This window comes from Rhinatrema bivittatum, chromosome 13 (genome assembly GCF_901001135.1).
Source record: "Rhinatrema bivittatum chromosome 13, aRhiBiv1.1, whole genome shotgun sequence".
NCBI lineage: Eukaryota > Metazoa > Chordata > Amphibia > Gymnophiona > Rhinatrematidae > Rhinatrema > Rhinatrema bivittatum.
In genome coordinates this window covers 24,859,195-24,885,252 of record NC_042627.1, presented here as the reverse complement: position 1 = coordinate 24,885,252, position 26,058 = coordinate 24,859,195, and the positions used below count along the sequence as shown (strand labels likewise).

Sequence of the window (26,058 nt, the reverse complement as noted above, 5' to 3'; positions counted from 1 at the left end):
GCCATGTTTTCAGTTTTTTTTTGAAAGTGGGTGTGTATGATTCCAGGCGTATATCAGGAGGCAGGGAGTTCCATATAGAGGGGCCGGCTAGGGAGAAAGCTCTGTTTATAGTGGACGATAATTTGAATGGAACACGCTAAGGCATGCTTTCTGTGCATATAAATCATATGTTAAAGTTTTGTATTAAATTATTTCTTTGTTGGTTTAATCAAAATTACGTCAAGACCTCGAGTTTACAAAACTTTGGATAAGGTCTTCCAGATAATACACTCCACCCACTTCAGTTAATTCAAAATGCAGCAGCACACATCCTAACAAACTCATCCATAAAAAATCATATCACACCAGTATTACAATCATTACACTGGTTACCAATCAAATATAGAATACAATACAAAATTCTGTCCATCATACACTCCCTCATTCACACTCCAAACTCAATTACTTTATGTTCCATTCTTCGAATATATAAACCCACCAGAAATTTAAGATCATTGGACAAAAACCTCCTAGACATTCCTTCACCACGTCAGGCCCGTCTCGACATCACTAGGAAAAGATCATTCTCCGTTATTGGGCCAATTTTATGGAATGCATTACCAGACACTTTAAGAACTATATCCAACACCAAACATTTCAAAAATTTTTTAAAAACACACCTATTTCAATCCGCTTTTCATATATCCCAACCTAAATAACATAACCATTCTCTCTCATATTGGGCACAACATCACTATTGTATATTGATTTATTTTATGTAAACTACCATTGTTTTAAACATTTGTTATTTTTTATTGAATATTTTTGTAAATTTTTTCCCTCTTTTATAATTTAATAATCTTATTTTTCTCCTTTCATATTTATTTATATTTGTTTTTATTTTTTATTATGTAAACCGTTTTGATTAAACACTGTTTGTAAAGACGGTATACAAACACTTTTAAATAAATAAATAAGATTGAAAGAATTTACAATAGGAAAGCAAATGTTGCTTACCTGTAACAGGTGTTCTCACAGGACAGCAGGATGTTAGTCCTTACATATGGGTGACATCACAGGATGGAGCCCAATCACGGAACACTTTTGTCAAAGTTTCTAGAACTTTGACTGGCACCTACTGGGCATGCCCAGCATGGCAGTAACCCTGCAGCCAGCAGGGGTCCCCCTTCAGTCTTATTTGAAAGCTACAGGCAGTGCCGAAAAATAAAATAATAAAACGTTACAAACCTAACACCTCAGGGTGGCGGGCGGGTTTCGTGAGGACTAACATCCTGCTGTACTGTGAGAACACCTGTTACAGGTAAGCAACATTTGCTTTCTCACAGGACAAGCAGGATGGTAGTCCTCACATATGGGTGAGTACCGAGCTGAGGATGTCCGAGAAATGTACCCAAAATGTGCAATAGGCACAAGGACTAGGGTGGAATTTGGTAGAGGGCATCCTGAACCCTAATGGGCAGGCAGAAGGGTGTTGGTACATCAAGTTGTAAAATGGTTTTGCAAGACAGACTGGCTGAAGATGGAATCTTGTCTTCTGGCCTTGTCTAAGCAATAATGGGCTGTAAAGGTATGGAGAGAACTCCAGGTAGCAGCCCTGCAAATGTCAGGAAGCAGCACTGAGCATAGGTGCACTACTGAAGTCGACATGGCCCGTCCTCACAGAGTGTGCTTTAACACGGTCTTGAAGCGGAATGCCTGTTTGCTGATAGCAAAAGGGTATGCAGTCCGCTAACCAGGAGGAGAGAGTCTGCTTACCCACAGGCTTCCCCAATTTGATGGAATGGAAAGAGACAAACAATTGAGTGCTTTTCCTGTGGGCAGCTGTACGGTCTAGATAGAAGGCTAGAGCCTGTTTGCAGTCAAGGGTATGCAGAGCCTGTTCTCCTGGATTGGATTGAGACCTGGGAAAGAAGATAGGTAGTATAATGGATTGATTTATGTGAAACTCCGATACTACCTTAGGTAAGAACTTAGGGTGAGTGCGGAGTACTGCCCGGTCCTGCAGAAGTTTAGTGTAAGACGGATAGGTAACTAGGGCCTGTAACTCACTAACTCTGCAAGCAGATGTGATTGCCAAAAGAAAAATCACTTTCCATGTGAGATAGCGAAGATCACTGGATTGGAGAGGCTCAAATGGTGGTTTCATGAGCTGACCCAAAACCAGATTGAGGTCACAAGAAGGGGCCGGAGGGCGTAGTGGAGGCTTGAGGTGAAGCAAGCCTTTCAGAAAACGTGTTACAAGGGGTTGTACTGAAATAGGAGCATACCCGACACCTTTATGGAAGGCGGCCACCGCACTGACATGCATTCTGATGGAGGAAGTTTTTAGACCTGATTCTGACAAGTGCCAGAGATAGTCTAGAAACTTCGTGGTGGAACAGGTAAAGGGATTGAGAAGAACACCATGACTTTAAACCTGTTCCATTTGTATAGGTAAGACTTTCTCATGGAAGGCTTCCGTGGAGCAATCAGGATACGGGAAACTGGCTCTGAAAGGTTAAGTGGATGAAGAATTAACCTTTCAACATCCAGACCGTCGGGGACAAAGCTTGAAGATTGGGGTGGCGTAGGCACCCACCGTTTTGAGTGATCAGAAATGAGTCCATTCCCAAGGGAATGTGCCTGTGAATGGGAGAGATCCTGAAGTATTGGATACCACACTTGGTGAGGCCAGTGAGGTGCTATCAGGATCATGCATCCTTTGTCCTGAAGTAACTTCACGAGAGTCTTCGAGAGAAGTGGAAGTGGAGGGAATGCATATAGGAGACTGGTTGCCCATGAGAGGGAGAACGCATCTCTTGGCTGTGAGTGTTGGCTGCAAATGAGAGAGCAAAAGTTCTCTACCTTGCGGTTTTGAGGTGATGCAAAGAGGTCTATGCGAGGATGACCCCAACGTTGGAATATTGCGTCCGCTACTGAAGGGTTGAGGGACCACTCGTGCAGAAGGAAAGTGCGACTTAGGTTGTCCGCCAACACATTGTCCACTCCCGGCAAATAAGTGGCCCTGAGGTACATCGAGTGGGAGAGTACCTCTGCCCATATCTGCGCAGCTTCCTGACACAGTAGGAAGGAGCCCATCCCTCCCTGTTTGTTGATGTACCACATGGCCACCTGGTTGAATCAGGATGACCTGATTGGAAAGGCGATCCTGAAATACCCTGAGAGCATATCTGGTCGCTCGAAGCTCCAGGAAATTGATTTGGTGTTTGGCTTCCTCTGGAGACCAAGTTCCTTGTGTTTGCAAATCGGCTACATGGGCTCCCCAGCCAAGGTTGGAAGCATCGGTGGTGAGAATTATTTGAGGGTCTGGAGCCTGGAAGGGCAGGCCTTAGAGGAGATTGATCTGATTTTTCCACCAGGCTAGAGACTGTCGGAGTGAGTCGGTGATGTGGACAGTGGTTGATAGAGGTTGGACAGACTGAGTCCATTGTGACCTTAGAATCCACTGCATGTCTCTCATGGCCAAGCGGGCCATTGGGGTAACCTGTACTGAGGACGCCGTGTGTCCCAGTAGGATGAGGAAGTGGCATGCAGTCGTGCGTTGCTGAGACTGTAGCTGATGTGCGAGAGAGATGAGTGAGAGCTTGCTGTCAAGGCAGAAATGCCTTTGCCTGCAAGGTGTCCAAGTCTGCCCCTATGAATGATAGTTTTTGAGATGGAACTAAGCAGGATTTTGCGTAGTTGACGAGAAATCCTAGTGAAATCAGTGTGTGTAAAGTAAGACGTAGGGACGACAGAGCAGCTTGCTGAGTGGGAGCCCTGATCAACCAATTGTCTAGATAGGGGTAGACGTGAACACCTTGAGTCCTGAGGAAGGCTGCTACTACTACGAGGTACTTGGTGAAGACTCGTGGTGCAGATGCAGGCCGAATGGGAGCACTCGGTATTAATAGTGCTTGGGGCCTACTAGAAATCTCAGGAACCTGCGATGAGATGGATTTATCACAATGTGCGTGTACGCATCTTGGAGATCAAGAGAGCAGAGCCAGTCTCCTCTTTGCAGAAGAGGAAGGAGGGAACCCAAGGTTACCATCTTGAACTTTTCTCATTGGAGGTACTTGTTGAGGGCACGTAGGTCCAAAATTGGACGAATGCCTCCCGATTTTTTGGGGATTAGAAAGTACCAGGAATAGAATCCTAGGCTTTGTTGAGAGTAAGGTATTGGTTCTATTGCTCTGGACTGGAGGAGGAGGGAGACCTCCTGCTCCAGGAGTAGTGAGTGGTCAGATGTTCTCCACGCCAGTAGAGGTGGGGAGTCCGGTGGAATGGCGAGAAAGTTCAGGCGATAACCTTGAGAGATTATGGTAAGGACCCACTGGTCTGAAGTGATTGTGTGCCACCTGTTGTTGAAATGGCATAGTCTACCTCCCACTGGTATCTGAGGCAGTGGAAACTGGCTGCTGCTCTCTATGCAGGAGTCAAAAACCGGAAGCAGGGCCCAGCTGAGGAGCTGCTTGCGGCTTTTGTTTACGAGGTTGACGAGACTGGGCCTTTTAGAAAGGTCTCGTGGAACAAGTCCTAGACTGTGGTGGATAGGACTTCTTTGGACGGAAGAATGACTTTTTAGTATCCTTCCTGAAAGGTTGTTTGGAGGAATACTCAGAGGGCATCAGAGAGAGCTGGCGAAGGGTCTCATGATGGTCCTTGAGTTTCACCACCGTCAGCTGAATCTGTTCCCCAAACAGATTGTCTCTTATGCAGGGCAGATCAGATAATCTGTCCTGTACTTCAGGGAGCAAGTCCGAAGACTTAAGCCAGGCCCATCTTCTTGCCGAAATAGCAGTTGCAGATACCCTGGAAGCGGTGTCTATGCAATAGACTACGTCTGAGTTTGAGAATGGAAGAGAAGTTCCATTTTCTCCATTCTGGCCTTGCAACCTTTTGGTATCATTAAGGCACATTTGGTGCAAGTCAGGACATCATGCTCGCACACGAGACGCATTACACAGACTTTATGCGGGTCTGTAATGGACATGGTGCGAGTACAGTCCGGGCACCGACGGAACCCCGACGCCATGGCCTTTGAAAAATTTAGCCGTGGTACAGTCGACGGCCAGTAGGCCACGAGGGCCAAACTCGACAGGAATCGATCGAAACTGGGTAAAAAAAACTTACCGGAGTACCGCGGAGTCAAAAATTCGAAGGAGGGACCCCTGTGGGGTATGAAAGTTTTTAGTAATTTCGTGAGGAAAATTCCTGTCAGGAATCTCTCTGTGGAGCTCCTTAACCCACGTGGCTACTGCTGCGTGGAAAAAAGAAGACTGAAGGGGGACCCTTGCTGGCTGCAGGTTTAGTGCCAGTCAAAGTTCTAGAAACTTTGACAAAAGTGTTCCGTGATTGGGCTCCATCCTGTGATGTCACCCATATATGAGGACTACCATCCTGCTTGTCCTGTGAGAAAATATAATAAACTATCCTGTTAACCTCAGACATGGAGGGAAACAAAACAGATTATTGGTCATAATTTGGAATACTTATAACACCACCTGCTACTAGATAGTAGGTTCTAGGGGGTGGGAGGAGAGGATACTAGATGCAGATAATTCCCTGTTCCTCAAAAAAACATCGTTGGTCTGGATCAAAATATACAAAGCTGACATAAGAACATGCCATAGTGGGTCAGACCAAGGGTCCATCAAGCCCAGCATCCTGTCTCCAACAGTGGCCAATCTAGGCCATAAGAACCTGGCAAGTACCCAAAAACTAAGTCTATTCCATGCTACTGTTGCTAGTAATAGCAGTGGCTATTTTCTAAGTCAACTTGCTTAATAGCAGTTAATGGACTTCTCCTCCAAGAACTTATCCAGTTCTTTTTTTAAACCCAGCTACACTAACTGCACTAACCACATCCTCTGGCAACAAATTCCAGAGTTTAATTGTGCGTTGAGTGAAAAAGAACTTTCTCCGATTAGTCTTAAATGTGCCACATGCTAACATCAAGGAGTGCTCCCTAGTCTTTCTGTTATCTGAAGGAGATAAATACCGGATTCACATTAACCCGTTCTAGACCTCTCATGATTTTAAACACCTCTATCATATCCCCCCTCAGCCGTCTCTTCTCCAAGCTGAAAAGTCCTAACCTCTTTAGTCTTTCCTCATAGGGTTGCTGTTCCATCCCCTTTATCATTACTTAACCTGACATTTACAAGAATATAACAATATAAAGGATGTACCTAATGCAAGTACTCTGTCTCAGTATAAAAAATGATTTTTGCCTCAACAGTGTGTCCCGAGAGACATCAGAAAATCTTATGTCCAAGAAATAACTTATTTTTGATGCAAAAAAACATCTTTAATGTCCACATTTTGTCTGGTTCTAACGCAAAAGTAACCAACAAAGACTCCATTTGGGAATTCTGCAAAACGCTGTCCAATTACTGGTATCCAGCACAGAACACGTGAACTAGTTGACAGATTTTCAGTTCCCCTTGTTTTAAGGTAGTAAACCTGAGGGACTAGGGGAATTGATTCAGATGGAACTTTTAACAAATCTGTATAAAAACATTTCAACGTGTCTAATGGAGTAACCAAAGATGATTTAGGAACTCTTAGAAAATGTTAGTTTACCTTCCTAGAATAGTTATCAAAATATTCAGCCTTACAATCTAAGGATTCCTCCTTCTCAGTCATATTCATTCTAGAAGGTGCTTTTCATTCTGTGTCTGGGTCCAACAGCTTATCTTTATGTTCTGTCATTGAGAATTAACCCGCTTCTGCAGTTCTCCAAAAACTGACAGAACATTAACAATTCTATCTGTCCCAGATTTGTCTAGTTCCTTAATGGCAGTCCACAGGGTTTCAAGCATAGAGGATAAAGCAGAATCATATATGCCCAGTGGGGCGACCTCAAGAGTGTATAATCTCGGGTGTCACGGAGATCACCTGCATAGCAGCTTGTCCTTCTCCAGGGCTCAGAGAGCCCCCACCGACTCTCCAGCATTCTCTGTGGCCACGCTGGGAGAAAGATAAGAATTGGGCTTACGGAAATAAATCCATCCGCAGCGGTGCAGGAAAACCCCTAGCTTAAGACACCAACATATGATAGCAGCTTAAATGCATCAATTATGGACTGAACGATGGGGGAGGGAGTAGAGGAGTAAGATCTGATGGACCCTTTCCTTTTTTTTTTTTTTTTCCCCATAGGAAGTAAATTAAGGGTAACTCAAAAAATTTTAGAGCAAATAGGATACAGCACTCCCCAAACTGGAGCTGTCTTGGCCACACACCAGTGGCTACATGCCACACAGCGTGCTTTTTGTCCCCCCAGGAGGCACTAACAGAAGGATGCCAAGCTGAAGGGACTGGATCTTCCCTGTGGCAAGGCAGAAGCAGCCGAGATGACTTCTCCCCTTGGTAAGGCGGGAGCAGTTGCAAGTAGATGGAAACAGCCAGGCAAATATCCTTGCTTGCACTGCCTTCCCCCACAAAAAATGTTTTCTGCGCTGAAAACGTTTGTGTGCGCACAAATCATATTTTATATGCCCAAACAAGCATAAATCATGTTTTGTGCACAAAACATGATTTGTTTGCACATAAATCACATCTGAGAGGCTTCTCCGCTCTCCCGAGTTAAAAGGTGTGATCAGCTTGTGCTGAACTTACATTTCAACTCCAGTTTGTGCATACTTTAACTCCCAATGCATTAGCATACAGTTAGCTTGCTGTGTTAGGAGTTAAAACATTTTTTAAATTTGTGAGTTAAACTTATGCTGAAATTCACAGCTTATTACATCAGGCTGCTAGTTTGCTGGCAAAATTTAATTCCCTGTCTAGGAAAAATGAGTAGTTATTCTGAAACTAATTTTTAAAATGTTCCTATTACATTCTTATTATTCTTAATTAGTTTAGAGTGGTACAGGCCCATTTAGTGTTCTCCGAGCTCTTTGCAGCACTCCAGTATATATGTTCTCAAGTCCACTGGCAAGTATAGAGAAGCATTTCAAGTAGCAGTGTTCTCTCTAAAACTTATAACTGGCCTGCTGGTCTGTTTTTTTTCCTCTGCTGTACAATGTCCAGACAAATGATATCACTCAAATGATGTGTAGTATACATCATGCCTTTCATATTTTTGCTGGAAGATAAGCCAGACTGAATGCAGATTATTTTGGTCTACCACTGACACATTACTAATGCTATTTAAATATGCATGAATCTTCAGTGTTTTCATTTTCTGCTTGTGATAAATAGAAAAGCCATCATATATAGCATCCAGATAGGATGAAGATTCCTCAAGCCCCCATTTTTCTTGATGGTATTTAGCTAAAATGCCAGAAGCATTTAATCTGGGCTCTGGCATTCCAGATGTTTTGGTTTTCATGTTATCAGCTTCCACATAGGAAGAATGCTGTAAATTTCCTCCTGAAAAGCATAAATCAAAGTAGCATATTGCATCTAAGAGCTACTAATATTTTTGTTAGGTTAAACACAGCCTAAACCAATGCTCATCTAAAAAAAAAAAAAAAAAGTTCTTTGTATAGAGGTCCTAGTTAATATATCTTGGTAAATATACTATTTATAAATCAGACTGATACCGTCATGATCGTCATAACTCTAGAGTTTTTCCTTTTTAAGGGCAATAAATATTAAGGACATGCAGAGGTGTAATTTTTGGTTCATTGGTTTGTTTAATAGGTCATCTCCATTTGATTTTTGTGTCAAACAAAAAAAAAGTTTTGTTCCATTTGTTTGCCATTGAAGTCATTGGGGGAAGTAATTCCTAGGCCTAGGTCCAGTACAAAGGTCTAAGTCGAGGCCAGGCCTTTCTGCCTTTGCCTAGGCCTAGCCCTGGGTCGACCTTGGCCCCAGCCTAGGGATTGCTTCCCCCATTGACTTCAGTGAAAAATGGACTAGGCCTAGGCCTGGGGGGCTGAGGCGTAAGTCTGGGCTAGGCTGGGGCCTCCAATGCTCCTGTTCATATTCTGATGCTTGAAAAATGACACCATCTGCCTGGAGGGACTATATCTTAGTGCTGCCATTTTGACGCCTTCTTCCGGAGTGTATGGCGCCATTTTGATGTATGGCATTACATCAAAATGGCAGTCAATCCAGTAGAAGGCGCTGAAGTAATGTCATGACAATGTTGTCCTCCAGATAGACTATCATTTTTCAATCACCAAGATATTTATTTATTTGTTTGACAGCTTTTCTATACCGACATTAAAGTACACATCATGTCGGTTTACATAATAACAAAAGGTGGAAATTACAAATAACAGGGATTGGGGGGGGGGGGGGGGGGGGGACGACACACAACTGAAAGAAGGTTCAAAAAACAGCGAACCTGACAAACTAAATGAAGGAGAGAAAAGGATAGAGGTAACATGATTAACAAGTCTGGGAAGTATACAGGTTATACAACAGTATTTGATTTACAAAATTTACAAATGTAACTGATAAGATTACTTGGTCTAGAAGGTTGGATTACACTGATTAAGTGGGTTTAGCGGGGTTAGAAGATTATTAGATTGAGTAGGCTGGTGAAGGGAGGGGGGGGGGCAGGGCAGTGCAGTGATGTCAAAAGAGTTAGTCTGGGTATGGGTAGGAGCACTGGAGGAAATGGCTTTGCCTAGGCTTCTGCACTTGGACCAGGCCTTGGTCCAGCACCATGCCTGAATCTGTGCTGGGACTGAGGCCCAGACCAGGCCTAGGTGTTGGCATCTGGATCAGGCCTTTGTGCTAGGCCTCTGTCAGATCTGGCCTGGTGCTAGACCCTGTTGCTGGGCGCAGGTAGCTTTTTAGGCTGGGAGAGCTTAGCCAAGGTTGCTAAAAGCCTGCTTTTTTTTTTTTAATTTTTAAAAATTCTTTTTTTGAATAATATGCTTGACATTTTTGGAATATTTTCTTAGGATGCTACTTTCAGTTCATTCCAAATGGAACAAACCAAAAATGGTTTGGAAGCCAAAAAGTGGCGAAACATACAGGACCCTGATGTCGGGAGCATAATATATTTTCTATTAAACACGTATGATGTTGGATTAACCATTCAATAAGTGTCCACTATAAAATATGCTATGAATATATTTGAAGAACAAGTTATATTGTATTAATTGACAGAGTAACTTGTAAAAGCATTGTTTATTGTTTGTAACTGTATCAAAATAATTATTGGGGGGTTTTATGTTGTTGGTGTGATGTATGAATGTGATAGGTATAAGCTAGTGTGGATATATTTCTACAGAAGTGTAGTATATATAAAAAACTGTGGATAAGATTGTTAGCCATGTCTCATGAGTATTTTGTGTGGGTACTGCACATTGGTTTGAAATTGAATTTTCATTGAAAATATAAAATATTGTAATACAGAACAAATTCCCTAATTTGTTAGTGGCTTTATACAGATAGAGGATGCAAATAATCCTTCAGTGTTATAAATGACCTGTAGGCCTATAAGGTGCCAGCTGCTTCTTGGCATTTTAGGAGAAATATCTATCTGCTGAGGCCAATATCAGTCTGATCTGATGGTTCAGGATTTAATTAATATGTCTAAACAGCTTGATGTTATGGAATTGGACCCTATAGAAAATTACTGATATCTGTTGAGATCTGTTTTTGCTAAAATGTGCTTTTCCTCCCTCTGATTATAATTTTATTTTTGTTCTATAAGGCATAAGAGTAGAAAGAGTATGGTAACTCAACAAGAAAAACTAAACGGTATAAAGATAGCTGGTAATGTAGAGAATAAAAGAAATTAAAGTTCACTTTATGGAAAGTAATGTCTTTCTCCTTGTTCTCTAAATGTTTAAGTAATCTTGGGATGGGAGGCAAGATATATTGGCGAGTTATTTCTGAAGTAGTTGCTGAGTTTAGTATTGGTCTGGTCACTGGTCAGAGGAATCTGACCTTTTGGTTCACCCTATTGAAAGTTACATAGTTGCTCAGATGTTGGAGGCAGTGTTCATAATTTCTAGAGGGAGGCAATTTTTGTTATCACTTAATGGTCACTCCTAGAGGCTAGATTTAGGGTTCATCATAGTCAGGTTCTGGAGGAAATATGGTTTATGATCCCTGTTAAATGACTTTTGCTGCAATGTGTGGACAGTATTGGAAATGGGTAATAATAGGTGACCCCCCCCCCCCCCCCCATACAAACCCCTTTCCCCCAGCATTTGCGAATGAAAGCTCATAGTATCACAGCCCAAGAGAGACTGAGTTGGAGGAGATTGCCGGTTGGAAAAAAACCCAAACCAGAGGTCCCTGGAGGTCAAGCTTCTTCTAATTGTCTGACACTTATGGATGTTGTAATCCAGGGCAAGTTGGAAACCCCATTATCCTCACTGCATCTATAGTCCATTTTCTGCCCCAAATATAACAATCGGCACTTTTCTCATAAATTACAATATTCATTGTCCCCTGCTGCTATTTTTTTTTTTATTTTTTTTATGTTTGTCTAAAATTAGGTTTTATCCTCCTGGTGCTATGTTTTTATCTGTCCTAGGTTATGTTGGATAGTATTTTTCTCATTAGTTTAACTTTTATTAATGCCGGAGTTATTTTTGTTTCTCTTTTGCAGATTTCTTGGTCGTGGTTGTATTTATGCAATTGTATTAGTCTCATTTGGCTGCTTGTCTGTCTGAATTGTGTTTTCATGTACTTGTAGTTAGTCTTAATGGGCTGTTGTCTTTTTGGATTGTTTTATGTACTACTTTGTTCTTATTATATTTCTCTGAGGACAAGCAGGATGACAGTTCTATACATCCAATGGAACCCAGCAGAGAAAAATTACATTAAAGTTTCTAAAACTTTGGCTGTGCCTCACTGGGTATGTTCACGCATACTATAATGCCATGCATCCATGTGTGGTCCCTTCAGTCTTTTTCCACAGAGCCCTTGGATCATAATGTGTTGCCTTACTCTCCTGATCTGAGGGGGGGGGGGGGTTTGTTTGTTTTTTTTAAATCTCTGCCCAGCCACAGAATCATTTGTCATGGGTTCCTGTTCCTTGTAGTTTTCCCTAAGTGTAAGGTTTTTCAACATTTTTCTTAGTTTCATTTCCTGGTAATTTTCCTCCACCGTGGCAGAGCCCTTTGGTGTCCATTGTCCAACTGCCATAGAGTTCAATTTTGTGTGTCTTATTTTGGTCTGTCATCTCTAGGACCATGTCTCATAGACCTCCATGATAGATGTGTCCTTTGCTTGGGAGCATCACATTATGTCCATGGATGCCAAAAGTGTTGGCCATAATTAAATTCTTTGGGCAACAAAAGACTGCATCACAGGCATCCACATCGAAGGACTTTGAAGCTGCACCGATGGAAGGAGTGTCATGGGCTTTGGGAAGGCCATCTGTTCCTTCAGTGCCATTGGCCAATAGATAACCTGCAGACAGGCCATCATCTGACTCTTCCTTCTCAAAGAAGGCATCGAGTTCTGGCTCTTCAACTCTGGTATTGAGAAGATCTCAAGTCTAGCGTCCAGGGAAGCTGAAGAATCATCAGCATTGATTTCCATTGATTCGTGATGCTAGGAGTGGGGACTGTCCGTATCATGCTGAGAACCCCCTAATCAGTCCCACGGTGAGGAGAGCTCATCCTCTAGACAGGTCGGGAACTTGCAATGGTCTCCACCAGTCCTGGTGTCTGCCACCGATCCATCTCTCAGTTCCAAAGAGAATGCAGTCAATCCTCCTGCTTCCCAGTCTGTGTTGGCATCAGTGATTTTCGAGGAGGAGCTGGAGGCCTTGGAGAAGACAATGCAGAGCCTTGGTGTCAGGGCACCACCAATGATCATTGAGCTACTTCTAGATTCCCTCTAAATGCTTGCCAGCGATGCATTGATGCCACTGCCCGTTCCATCACCAGTGCCTGGGGCACAGAGGGGTCAGATGCTCCTGGCCAACTGTTGATCTCTGGATTTTGGGAAAGGAGGTTTCCCTGACACATCAGTTTTTAGGGTTCCAGGCCCAAATGGACAACTGCACCGGTCCAAGATCTGGTTGAGGGCAGACCATTGAGAGCCCTCACCAGCAGATTAGAGTGAGTCAGACTCTCAGTATTCATGGAGATATGGCTGTGACACTGAATTTGCCTCTGAAGAGGGCAGCAGCAGCTATGAACTGTAGTGCACGCCCTGACTACCCGGCAGCAAGTCCTGCAGGAAGATTTTAAAGGTACCAGGCTTACTTGGTACATATTACAGAAGCCCAGCAAACTAGTATAGCCTCGCACTCCCCTCTTACTTCTATGATGGGCCTAGTAGAGGATCTAGAGAAGGAGGGGAATAATGCTGGAAATGACAAGACAAATCATGAGTATTATTGTAAATAATAAGAAAGGGAAATGTGACACTGAGGAATCAGAGAAAGAACAATCATGGGACTTAAGTGCACAGGAATGCTTTTATTTTGGAGAGAGAGGCTACTTTGCCAAAGAAGGTCATGGAACTAAAGAAGAAGCTATGGGTGCCAACTGATGTCTGTAGCTTTGTAGATACATCTCACTCCAGCCTTGGTGCTTTTGTAGTTCTGGATGTGTCAGTTGGTGTCCCTTCATAGGCAATAATTGATTCTGTAAGTGGAAAACCCCTCATTCAGAGGGAGCTAGCTAAATGAGTCTTCATTGATTATGAGCCTCTAAGGCAGGGGTCGGGAACCTATGGCTCGCGAGCCAGATGTGGCTCTTTTGATGGCTGCATCTGGCTCGCAGACAAATCTTTAATAAAAAAGTAAAAAACTTAACAAAACCCCCCACCCTCCTGATGCCCCCCAAGACCTCCAAAATTAATTTAGTACAACCCCCCACCCTCCTGACCTCCCCCAAGACCTGCCAAAAGTCCCTGGAGGTCCAGCGGGGGTCCAGGAGCGGTCCGGGAGCGATCTCCTGGGCTTGGGCTGTCGGCTGCCAGTAGTCAAAATGGCGCCGACGGCCCTTTGCCCTCACTATGTCACTGGGGTCGACCAATGGCAGCGGTAACCCCTGTGACATAGTAAGGGCAAAGGGCCGTCGGCTGCCAGTAATCAAAATGGCGTCGACGGCCCTTTGCCCTTACTATGTCACAGGGGCTACCGCTGCCATTGGTCGACCCCAGTGACATAGTGAGGGCAAAGGGCCGTCGGCGCCATTTTGACTACTGGCAGCTGACAGCCCAAGTCCAGGAGATCGCTCCCGGACTGCTCCTGGACCCCCGCTGGACCACCAGGGACTTTTGGCAGGTCTTGGGGGGTCAGGAGGGTGGGGGGTTGTAGTAAATCAATTTTGGAGGTCTTGGAGGGCGGCAGGAGAGTGGGGGGTTTTGTTAGATTTTTACTTTTTTATTAAAGATTTGTCTGCGAGCCCTAGACCCCCACTGGACCACCAGGGACTTTTGGCAGGTCTTGGGGGGGGGGTCAGGAGGGTGGGGGATTGTAGTAAATTAATTTTGGAGGTCATGGGGGGGTGTCAGGAGAGTGGGGGGTTTTGTTAGATTTTTACTTTTTTATTAAAGATTTGTCTGCGAGCCCTGGACCCCCGCTGGACCACCAGGGACTTTTGGCAGGTCTTGGGGGGGGGGGGTTTGTAGTAAATTAATTTGGCAGGTCTTGGGGGGGGGCATCAGGAGAGTAGGGGGTTGTAGTAAATTAATTTGATAGGTCTTGTATGGCTCTCACAGAATTACATTTTAAAATATGTGGCGTTCATGGCTCTCTCAGCCAAAAAGGTTCCCGACCCCTGCTCTAAGGACTATAGCATAAACTTCTGGAGACTAGCAACAGGGTCTTGCTACATGCTTCACATTTGGGACAAGGCTGGACAGGCAAGTCTTGAAGTGGGAACACTTTAGTGGCCCTCACATCTGGTTATCTGGGATGTGATTTCCTGGATTTTGAGATATTGTGGGCCCATCTTAATGTGTTTGGTTAACAATCTATGAAGAAAAGTCCTAGTTAGAGATCTCCCCTTGGGGAAGTCTAGAATTTATTCTTGTGGAAAAGGAAGAGTTGACCCTTGAGGGTGTCAAACAGCTCTACAAAAATGTGAAGAGAGGATGGGAACTCAGATACTCTTTAATGCCTTTCTCAAAAATGATTCCCTTGAGTTTGGCCAGGGGCATGTACAGGTGTTAGAGGGGAAGGAACTCTCTGGCTTAGGGATCTGCATCCTGAACCTATCGTCCATTGGGAAAAGAAATAAACAGCCAGTTCAAGGAGGAAAAGGAAAACTAAGACCGGTGATATACTTTCCCCGGAGGTAACGTGACAAGGTCAGGCTAAGGGAGAAGGTACATGAAGTATATATCGGGACCCTCTTAAAAGACCAGGACCAAGCATTTAGCCAGGTCCACTTTAAAGCACCCTCAGCAGGGACTTCTCATCCCAGGGCATTTCCTTAAGTAGGAGAATAAGAGAGCATGCCCAGGAGGAGGCACCCTGGGGGCAAGAAGAAGGCAGCTCCTCTGACAACTGTCTATTGCTGTATCTTTTGTTTTAAAACTTTGAGGTAAGCAGACCTTTCTACCTGTTTTTTGTTATGCTGTAAATATTAAAGCTGATTTTGTGGAGAAAAGGTTTTCTGGCATCTTAAAAAACCAAAGACCCCCTTATATAGTATCACAACATTCCATGTACTTTGCAAATGGAGGAGGAACCGGAACCAAAATGCTGGATATCCTCCAGTTCATGGAGCCACTTAAGAAGATTGTGGCAGTCGCAGTTCACGAGATCCTTCAGTAAGTACAAATAAGGATATAGGAGAACTCCCTTTCTGTAGCTCCATTCAGTAGAAAGGTGGACACAGTGCATCTCATCCTGAAGGCTTCTGGATTCAGCAAGTGGCAAATCTGCTCTCAAAAAGGCCCAAGCGTTCTAGGAGCCAATATGCGACTTTATGTAAACTGGTGGACCAGTGTAACCCCAGGCACGTGGGTCCTCTGTGTCATCAAAAAAAATGTACCGATTAAATCTTGTGGTATCTTCATCAGATCGGTCCCCAGACATCAGTTGGGGTCAAGAACTGCTTCTTGTGGAACTCTCTTTCCTCTTGAATGCCAGAGTGGTTGAACCTGTTCCTCCAGGACAGGGAGAAGGTAAGGATTCTTCTCAAAGCAGAATTCCTGAAAAACAGGAGGATTCTGTCCTGTTTTACACCTGACGGCATTGACCAAATTCATCAAAAGAGAAAGTTCAAGATGGTTTCCATGGGCACCATAATTCCCTTTCTTCAAAAAGGGAACTGTCTATCTCAAGGATACTTATACTTGCACATAGATTTTCCTCAGCCACAGGAAATATCTCCATTTCTTTGCGGAAAATAGCTGACTGTCATGGTAATGCACTTATGAAAATTGGGGGTATATGTCTCTCCCTCTCTGGATGATTGGCTGGTCAAGAGCCCATCTCAGGCAGGAGCCAAGGAATCGATGCACATGACCATCTGGGTGTTGAAGTTACTAGGGTTTGTTGTCAACTACCCCAAGTCTCATATCAGCGCAACATCTCAATTGGAGTTTATTGGAGCTTTGCTAGACACAACTTGAGCAAAAGCTTTCCTTCGGCAGCAGAGGGCTTCCACTCTGATGGCCATGGTGGAGGAGATTCAAATGAGTCGGCAGTCCTCAGCATGAACATGTTAGGCTGTTGGGCCTTGAGTCATCAATACTGCATGCAACTTCCTTTACCTGTCTTTCCATGAGAAGAACAGAATGGACTTTCAGGTCTTAGTGGCTACAGGCCACTTAAAACCTTCAGGATGGCATCTAGATCACTCAATTGCTCAGGGACTCTTCCTGACCTGGTAGTGAGACAATTCCAAGCTGATCAGAGAAATCCCTTTCTATATTTTTCTGATACATATTGTGCTTACAATCAATGTGTCCACTTTGAGTTGTGAAGCATAAGTAGATAGGCTCTGCACCTAGGGCTTGTGGTCTGCCCAGGAAAAGTTGCATCAAATAAACTTCGAGCTCCAGGCACTTCAGTATGTTGTAAAGGTTTTTGGAGATTGGCTATCCAAAAAATTATTCTTGTCCAGATGGTCAAGAAGGTGGTGATGTATTATATCAACAAGCAAGGCAGTACAGGTGGGAATGGTTCTTATAGTCACTTACCTGGCTGGTGTAGAGAAAATGCTGGCGCTCAGACTGAGTTGGTCCTTGCAACCACACAAGTGGTCCCTCAACCAAGGGGTAGTGAACAAGATCTTTCGCTGTTGGGGAACACATGTGTTAGCTCTATTTTCATCCCCTTGGTACAAGAAGGTCCCACTTTTCTGCTTCAGACAGAGAGGGTATGTGGCAAATGAGCCTTAGATGCTTTTGCCTTGCATCGGGGCAAGGATCTACTATATGATTCTTAATCACCCATCCTAATTTCTGCCTAAGGTGGTGTCTGAATTCTATCTTAACTAGTCAGTTTTCCTTCCAACAAGCACTGCGCAGTTTGGACTGCAAGAGAGCTTTAGCCTTCTACCTGGAGGAGACTAAAGCCCTTAAAATCCACCTAACTTTTTGTTTCTTTTGTCATAAATAAGCTGGTGATCACTGTTGCCAAACAGATTGTTTCTAATTGGCTAGTAGATTGCATCATCTTATATTATGCCTAGGTGGGCCTGAATCTGGTGATTTTATTTCATGGCTCATTCTGTTTGAATTATAGCAGTGTCTGTGGCTCAACTGCAATTGGTCCTCATGGAGGAGATCTGCAAGGCTCCAGTGAAGTCCACCGATTTACATCTCATTGTTTGGACAGGGTTGGCTGGCGTGACACTAGGTTTGGCCAACCTGTCCTTCAAAATTTGTTTGAGGTGTGAAACCCAACTCTTTTTCCCTCCTAGGGCCCTTTCTTTTGGTTCTGTCTTGCCTCTCAAAAAGGGCTGGTCGCCAAAAAAGATGATATGCACTTTGGCACTTCTTGTTGTTTCCCCTCTTTTTGTGGGAGACTGTGTATAGCTAGGGATTCCCCATGTGTGAGAATTGCCATCCTGCTTGTCAGAAAGCAGAGTTGCTTACCTGAAACAGATGTTCTCCAATGACAGCAGGATGTCAGTCCTCACAAAACCTGCCCACCTCTCCTTGGAGTTGGTTTCTCCATAAAAATGTACTTTATTGCTAAATTAAGAGACTGAAGGGACCCCACGTGGACATTATGGCGTGTGTGAGCAAGCTCAATGATGTAAAGTCAGTTCTAGAAACTTCCATATAATTTTTCCATGTAGGGTTCCATTGGATGATGTTGCCCCATGTATGAGGACTAACATCCTGCTGTCCTCAGAACACCTGTTTACAGGTAAGCAAGTCTGCTTAATCTATGTATTCATTTTGTTTTGTCTTTTTTTTTTTGTAAAGTGCCTTACCACCTATGGAAAACCAAAGAGATTTGATAGATAAAACCTAATCATGAACAATGCTTTTTATTATCCAGAAATGCCTTGTGGGTGGTTTGTTTTTTTTTAATTTTCCACCATTCATGACATTTCAAAACAGATTACATTCAGGTACTGTAGATGTATCCCTATCCCCAGAGGGATTGCGATCTAAGGGCTGTAAACTGTTGTGATGGCTCGTCTGAAGACGGTATAGAAAATCAGATAAATAAAATATTTACTAAGCATTTTTTCCCATCGGTACAAAATGGGAGAAAACAAAATAGGCCTCTTAAGTTTGTACCTGCCTAAGTATTTGAGATGCTCTTGAGTAAGAGGAGTATTTTTAAAGAATGACTTTATAAGACTAGATTTCTATCCTCCCCACTAGTGGTGAAACCTAAGCATGGGAAAAGGATCTAAGTTGTGTTCTTGAGGATAACTGGAAGGATATACATTTGAGAGCAGCAAAGTCTTCTGTTTCAGCTAATTTAGCTGAAAAAACTTATTAGGTCTACTATATGTGGTATCTTATCCCACATGGACTAAAGAAAATATATGCTAGAGTGTCTGAGTGTTGGCAGGGGAAATGGGCACAATGGGGCATATTTGGTAGAGATATAGTAGATTGCTCTTTTTTGGAAGAAAGTTCAAACTATTATTTTTGATATCACTAAGTTTAAAGTTGAATTGAATCCTATAATCTTTGCACTATTGCAAGTGTGGCTAAGTTAATTGCCAATATACTCCCAGCTGCTGGATGTGAAGAGGCAGCTCATTGGAAGAGGGTAAAGGTTCCTAATCCTGTCTCATTGTACAAGTGACTGAGAGGTATACCAGATGGAAAAATCCAACTGTTATATGAAGGAATAAGTTTTCAACTTTTTCAGGAGTGTGGAAGATATTTGAGAAATAGAACGTCTTGTAGTTTGGTAAGTGGGAGGGAATACGGTGAAGCAGGTTTGAGGAATGGGGTTGAAGGCATAGTTCGGGTTTTATTGTTTGTTACTATGTGCTTATGCTTACCTGTATGCTAGTTGCGCAGTCTCTTGTGTGTGGAAATTCTTCAATAAAAAGTTAACTAAAAAAAAAACAAACCCTAAAAAGGCTAAATGGTGCTGTGAAAGAGGCTATTAAAGCCAAAAATGAATGTTTATGTATTTATTTATTAATGGGAAAACTTGAGGAAATTGGGAAGGTACCTGAGCACCCCCAAATTAGATGTAAAACATTAATAAAACAGGCCGAAGAGGCAAATGCTAACAATAAAAATCGCTTCAAAGACATTTAAAAACCAGGTCAATATTCAAAAGCCAATATTCAAAACCCATGCAGGAAGCATTTTGGGGAGGAGCAGAGTTGGCCACATAAGTTAACCTGAATATCGCTGATCTGTCCTAAAATTAGCCGGAAAAACTTTGATAGCTGGGAATATTCAGTGGCGCAACTGTACCACTGAATATACCCTGCTACTCAGCCGGATATGTTTATCTAGCTAACTAGCCAAGCCATGCAGTGGCTGAATATTGCCTCCAAGAAAACTGCAAGGAAATCAGTTGGGTTGTTAGATGACCAGTCAAGCGGGGAGTAAAATGGATGTTCAGGGAGGATACAACTTTAGCAGAAAAACTAAACTAATTCCTTGCTTTGGTCTTTATTGAGGAAGATATTGGAGATAGAAACACTATTCAGGTGTGGCTAAGTGATGGCGAGGACCTGGATAAAATCAAAGTGAACCTGGAACAGGTGCTAGACTAAATTGACAAACTAAATAGTGGTAAATCACCGGGACCTGCATGACTTACCACTCACCTCAGAGTTCAAAAGGAACTCAAATACAAAAATGCTGCCCTGTTACTGGTAATCTCGTAATCTATCATTCAGATCTGCTTCTATACCCAGATACTGAAGGGTAGCAAATATAATGCCAATTTTCAGAAAGGGCTCCAGGAGTAACCCAGGTAACTATATATCGGTGAGCCTGAAGTCTGTGCTGGGCAAAATGGTGGAAGCTATTGTTAAGAACAAAATTACTGATCATATGGATAAACATGGCTTAATAGAGAAGAAGCAGCATGGATTTAGCAAAGGAAAGTTGTGCTTTAAAATTATGTGAAGGTGTGAATAAGCACATGGATAAAAGTGAGCCGATCGATATATTGTACTTGGATTTTCAGAAGGCATTTTGATAGTCTTTCATGAGAGTCTCAGAAAAGTAAATCATCTTGGGATAGGTGGCATCTTACTGTGGATTGGTAACCAGTTAAATGATAGGAAACAAAATCTAGAATTAAATGATTGATTTTCCTAGTGGAGAAAGGTGAATAGTGGCGTGCCCTAGGGATCTGTCCTTGGACTGATGTATAACTAATTAATGATCAGGAAAAAGAAGCAACAACTGAAGTGATCAAATATGGAGATGACAAAAATATTCAAAGTAGCTAAACCATAGACTGAGAAGACCTGCAGACAGACCCTGCAAGACTGGGAAATGGACATCTGAATGGCAGGTGAAGTTTAATGTAGACTAATGTGAAATGATGCACATAAGTTTATTTGTCCCTAACTTTAGATATGGTACTGAGTTCTGCATTAGGAATAACCACCCAGGAAAAGGATCTTGGAGTCATTGTGGACAGTACATCGAAGCCCTCAGCTCAGTATGCAGCAGTGGTCAAAACAAACAGAATTCTAAGAATTAGTTGGAAAGGAATAGAAAATAAAACAGAATGTCATAATGCCTCTGTATAGATATATAGTGCAACCATTTCCTTGGGCATTGTGTGCAGTTCTGGTCACTCCTTCTCAAAAAGATATAGCAGAATTAAAAAAAAAAAAAAAAAAAGGTACAGAGATGGACAACAAAAAATGGTAGTGGGGATGGAATGGCTCCTGTATGATAGAGTAAACAGTTTAGGGTTCTTCAGCTTGGAGAAGAGGACTGAGGAGGGCATATGATGGAGGGTTATAAATTGAGTGGGGTGGAACAGGCAAATAGGGAATGGTTATTTACTATTGTAAGTAGGATTAGGGGCATACCTTGAAACTAACAGTAGATTTAAAACAAATTGGAGAGGTTTTTTTTTCACTCAGCACACAGTCAGGCTGTAGAATTGGTTGCCAGAGGATGCGGTCAAAGGAACTAGCATTGCTGGGTTTAAAAAGGGTTTGGACAAGTTCTGGAGAAAAGTCCGGGAAACCCACCACTTGTCCCTAGAAGTAAACAGCAAGAAACTGGATCTACCTTTTGGGATTGGTCACTGTCAGGAACAGGATGCTGGGCTCCAAGGACTTTGGTCTAACCAAGCATGGCATTTACGTTCTTATGTAACATCATTTAATGTCTCATTTTTCAAAAGGTGAATTTCTCTAGCATAGAAATGGCTAAAAGCAACAAACATTTTCTGATTGAGGCTAAGTGTTCTCTAATACTCTAGAATGGGTATTAGTAATTTGGATATTGTTTCTTAAGTAATCCATATCTTTCTGTTACAGATTTCTCGAATGGAATATGTGCACTCGAAGAACCTCATTTATCGTGATGTGAAGCCAGAAAACTTCCTAATTGGCCGGCAAGGCAATAAGAAGGAGCATGTTATTCACATTATAGACTTTGGACTGGCTAAGGAGTACATCGATCCTGAAACAAAAAAACATATACCTTATAGGGAACACAAGAGCCTCACTGGAACAGCAAGATATATGTCCATCAACACGCACCTCGGCAAAGGTGTGCTCAGTTTTTTGCCTAAGGAGGTGGTCAGCTTAGCCATCTCCTACTCATTTTATTTCATTCCATAAATCAAATGGAAATAATTAAGAAGTAAATTTGGTTGCCGTTTTGCATAATTTCAGGATGGTGATCTAGTAAGATGCCTGAAATGTTTTGCTTACAATATAGAGTTTGCAAGTTAGACCTGTTTTTCTGTCTGCCAATTGATGCAAAATCATTGTCATCTGGGTAAGTGTCACAATTTGACAATGAGAATTTCTATCTCCGTGCAGCAAAACTTCAGAAATTGGATTTTAGTTTTGGGGGGTTTGTAGCCTATTAAGAAGTTATAAGTACTGCACCTTGTGTGTATCTGGATGTAAGTTATTTGGGAGTACTGTAAAATCTGTTTGTTCAACAGATAGCTAGTCTGGTATCGATCACTTTTTCAGTCCAAAAGATGAATATTGCACTTTTGTCTTCAGAGTTAACATGGAGGAAGTTTTGAACAGTGTGGCATGAAAATGTGCATATGTATGAGCACAAAATAAAAAAAGACTCAGAAATCAGACCAGCATACAAAGCAAAGAATAGGGCTAGGGTACATGTACAAGGAAATGAGTGTTCCTTAACTATAGTTTGCCTCATTGTCTTAAAGTCCATGAAAAGTTTAAATGATGATTGGACTTGTCTGTAGATGGTAAGCCAGTGAGCAAAGCAGAGATGTGAGTCAGCGCTGGATCACCACGTGCTTCATGGGTATGGTGTGCTACCTACCCTATTAAATTCTTATGTGTAGGAATAGTGACTTTTTTTTATACTTCTCTGACCCCAACTTAAATAAGTGAAGCTCCTTAATTCCCTGTAACGCTTTATTCTTGTTTTCCAATAGAACAAATAACTTCGAACAGAATATCAAATGAGTCATATTGTACAATTTTCAAATGTGTTTTTATGTGAGTAGAAAGATGTTTACCTTTGTAAAAACTATATTTGAAAATTGCCTCCTTTCATCCACTATTGACGGTGCACATATTTTTATCCATGTGGGGAAAGGTGTGTGTGATATATAATTGGACGAGGGAAAGTACATTTCGAGTGTACTTCAAAATGGGTGCAAAATACCTGCATTCCTCCTCCAATTCAGATTTTGAAAGGGAAATTCCACAGGGAGTTTCAAAATTGCCCCCTCAATGAATGAAAAACAGCACAAGCTTCTAGTCGGTCATTTGATCTGAAACGTAGTGATGTGCTGAGAAGACAAAATAGTAAATTACATAGAAAGAGGAGCATAGCTTCCTACGTGGGGATCTACTCAAAAGTCCTGCGCAGATCAAAACTTTAGAAACAAAGACCTTGGAAAGGAGAAGAAAAAAAGAATCAACTTAAGGAAAATAAAATAAAATTGGTTTCTGCAAGAGAACCAGCTGCTTGCTGGGCAGGCCAGCCACCTGTACACACAGTGTAAGGGAAAAGCTTAGCACAGAATAAGATTCAGTAAGTGAAAAGTACTCTGGAACTTATAGGAACAATTCTGCTGGGTAAAATTGATGAAAAGCCACCATAGACCTCTCTCTGTGTGGGATTTGTCTGTCTTGCATGTTAATTTTTCCCACTCCTGGAGGTTCCTGGTTTTTTTTTTTTCCAGGTCCAGATCACTGCTCTTCTAGCCGCTACTAGTAAATGAACAGTCCTTTTATGTTTTAGTGGCATATATTTCCTTCACCTGTAAGGAAGTAATTTAGCAGTGATATTTGAAGGCCTTTTTTCGAGTTATGTTGAGAACTGCAGCCCTAATTTCATCAGGCTTATGTTACTGTTAAGTGCTAAGAGCTGCGATAGTTGTGAAAGTGCTGCTACAAAGGTGGTTAAGCAATCATCAAAATATGTGTGGGGGAAGGGGAATTTTTAAAAGTACCGGCAGAGACACAAAGCCCGTGGGTACTTTTACCCATGCACTTCGCACCAGTTCTTGAAGGAAAAGTATGATGAGCAGGCATTGCCATTAAAAAGTGCCTGCTTTTTCTGCAGGCACTTTTTCCCTTGAAAGTAAGGAGCATAAATTTGAAAACGTAATTTGTGTGGCGTTTCCCCTCCTCTACCCTTAAAAGCCCCTGGGCTCTCATCTGCTTTTTAGCCAGGTAGGGGCTGAGTAATTTTCAGACAGCTAGTTTACAAGATCCCTCTGATGCCAGGAAATGCTTGCTTTATTAAGCTGAGTGTATTATTTCTGAAACAACTTAGTTTGCTGAATAATATGCTCCTCTTTGGAGTTGATCATATTTCCCGTAGACGAGGATGGACTGTAAAAGTTATTTGGTTTTATTTTCTGTTCTCTAGGGACAAATACTTAAATAGCTACGGCTATGATTTTTCTATCCTTACAGCAGTTTTATGGTTTTGATATCTCTTCTAACAGCTGCACATGTTTTGGATGCTTGATTTGTGTTGAAGTGCCCTAGGAGAATAACTTTTAAAGGCATTTCCACGGGTAAAATGGTGCTTTACCCGTGGAAATGGCCAATTATCAAATTGATCACCCGATATGCAGGTATACTTGCGTGCATCTTATGTTCGTATGCAAGTATACCCGGACTGAGTGGAGGTGTTCCTGGGTTAAGATATGAAGCGATATTATTACATCTAGTACAACTGCATCTTGTAAAGATCGATTCTTTTTTCCCCCTCTAGCTTTTTTTGTTTTTTCTCCCACCCACTTTGATGGAATGTTGGGTGATCCAGATTTCCTTTTTTAAGATGGAATAGAAGACTTCTCAGAGCTGACCCTTTCATTGTTATGATCATGTTATGGCCATGCTATACCCATCTAAGTTCTCTACCTTTGGGTTCCAGTATCTCATTTGTTGAAGTTGCCCATTTCCTCCAAAATATTTTATTTATTCAATTTCTAGATCATCGGTCCAACTGGACTCTTTAGGCAGGCTACAGTATGTTCAACATAAAATATAATCACAGATCAAATATAACAGAACACAGACATGGCACAATTCAAATTAAAAACAAACCATAAGAACAGTTAATATAAGTGTCATTGCAAAGCAAATACCAGCAGAAATAAAACATTTAGTAAACTGGCTTAAGCTTGACTAAAACCTTTTTTTTCAAATTTTGTAAAGTCTTACACAGGGGCTAGAAGGCTGTTCAGCCCTTTATAGTTTATAGTCTCTAGCAACTGAAATAAGTTGCTCCATGGTATTATATAAACATTCCTGTTATATTCTAGTCATTGACTTGGTTCCCTAATTAAAGTAGGGTTCTGTTACTGTCATTTACTCTAGAGCTCACCTAGTGGAGAAAAATTAAGATGTGCTAATTTTCTTTCACAGCAAGCTAGAGAAAATTATAACCCAATAGCAAAATGTTTGTCTATATGAAGAAGGGAAAGCAGTGGATTCTTCAGCCATTTCTGACAGACTAATAAATGTAGTAATAACTAGAAAACTGAGTTAGTACTGTATGAAAGCCACGGAGGTAATTTTGTAACAGATGCCAAGATCTGATATTGAGAATGTAATTTATCTAATACTATAAATCAGGGCTTCCCAAGCCTGTCCTAGTGACCCCACAGCCAGTTGGCTTTTCAGGATATCCGCAATGAATATATATATGATAAATTTGCAGGCCATGGAGATTCAGTATTTGCAAATTTATCTCATGTGTATTCATTGCAGATATCCTGAAAACCCAGCTGGTTGTGGGGTCCCCAGGACAGGTATAGGAAGCCCTTTTAAGTATACTACATACTATACCATGCATGGGTTAACTGTGTTTGGCTGTAATAAGCCTCATTCGTTGTGAGAAGATGCAGTGTAAGTTTATCTGTGCTGCTTTGCCAATAAGTGATCTGGAGCTTAACTCTCTCCTCCCCCATACAGATATTGGAAGGGAGCATGTTTTTCATATTTGTTCTTTCAGGGTCATTCACAAACTAGAGCCGAACTGCAGTGCCAGATTGTTAGTGATGGCTCTCTTTCTGCCCCCAAACTTACTTGTTGCAAACTGTTTTTATTACTGTGTACTTTCCAACCCCATTTTTCTACCTAGCTAGAATAATAC

At 42.1% G+C, this 26,058-nt stretch overlaps 1 protein-coding gene across 7 annotated transcripts in view; it reads left to right on the top strand.

The window, feature by feature from the left end:
- The window catches only part of CSNK1G1 (casein kinase 1 gamma 1), a 251,138-nt gene that overhangs the window by 165,546 nt on the left and 59,534 nt on the right, over positions 1–26,058 (top strand). For all 7 annotated transcript variants that reach the window (XM_029574623.1, XM_029574617.1, XM_029574619.1 and 4 more), the window contains one exon: positions 21,765–21,999. In XM_029574623.1, the coding sequence (XP_029430483.1) occupies positions 21,765–21,999 (235 nt within the window). The remainder of the gene's footprint in view (positions 1–21,764; positions 22,000–26,058) is intronic.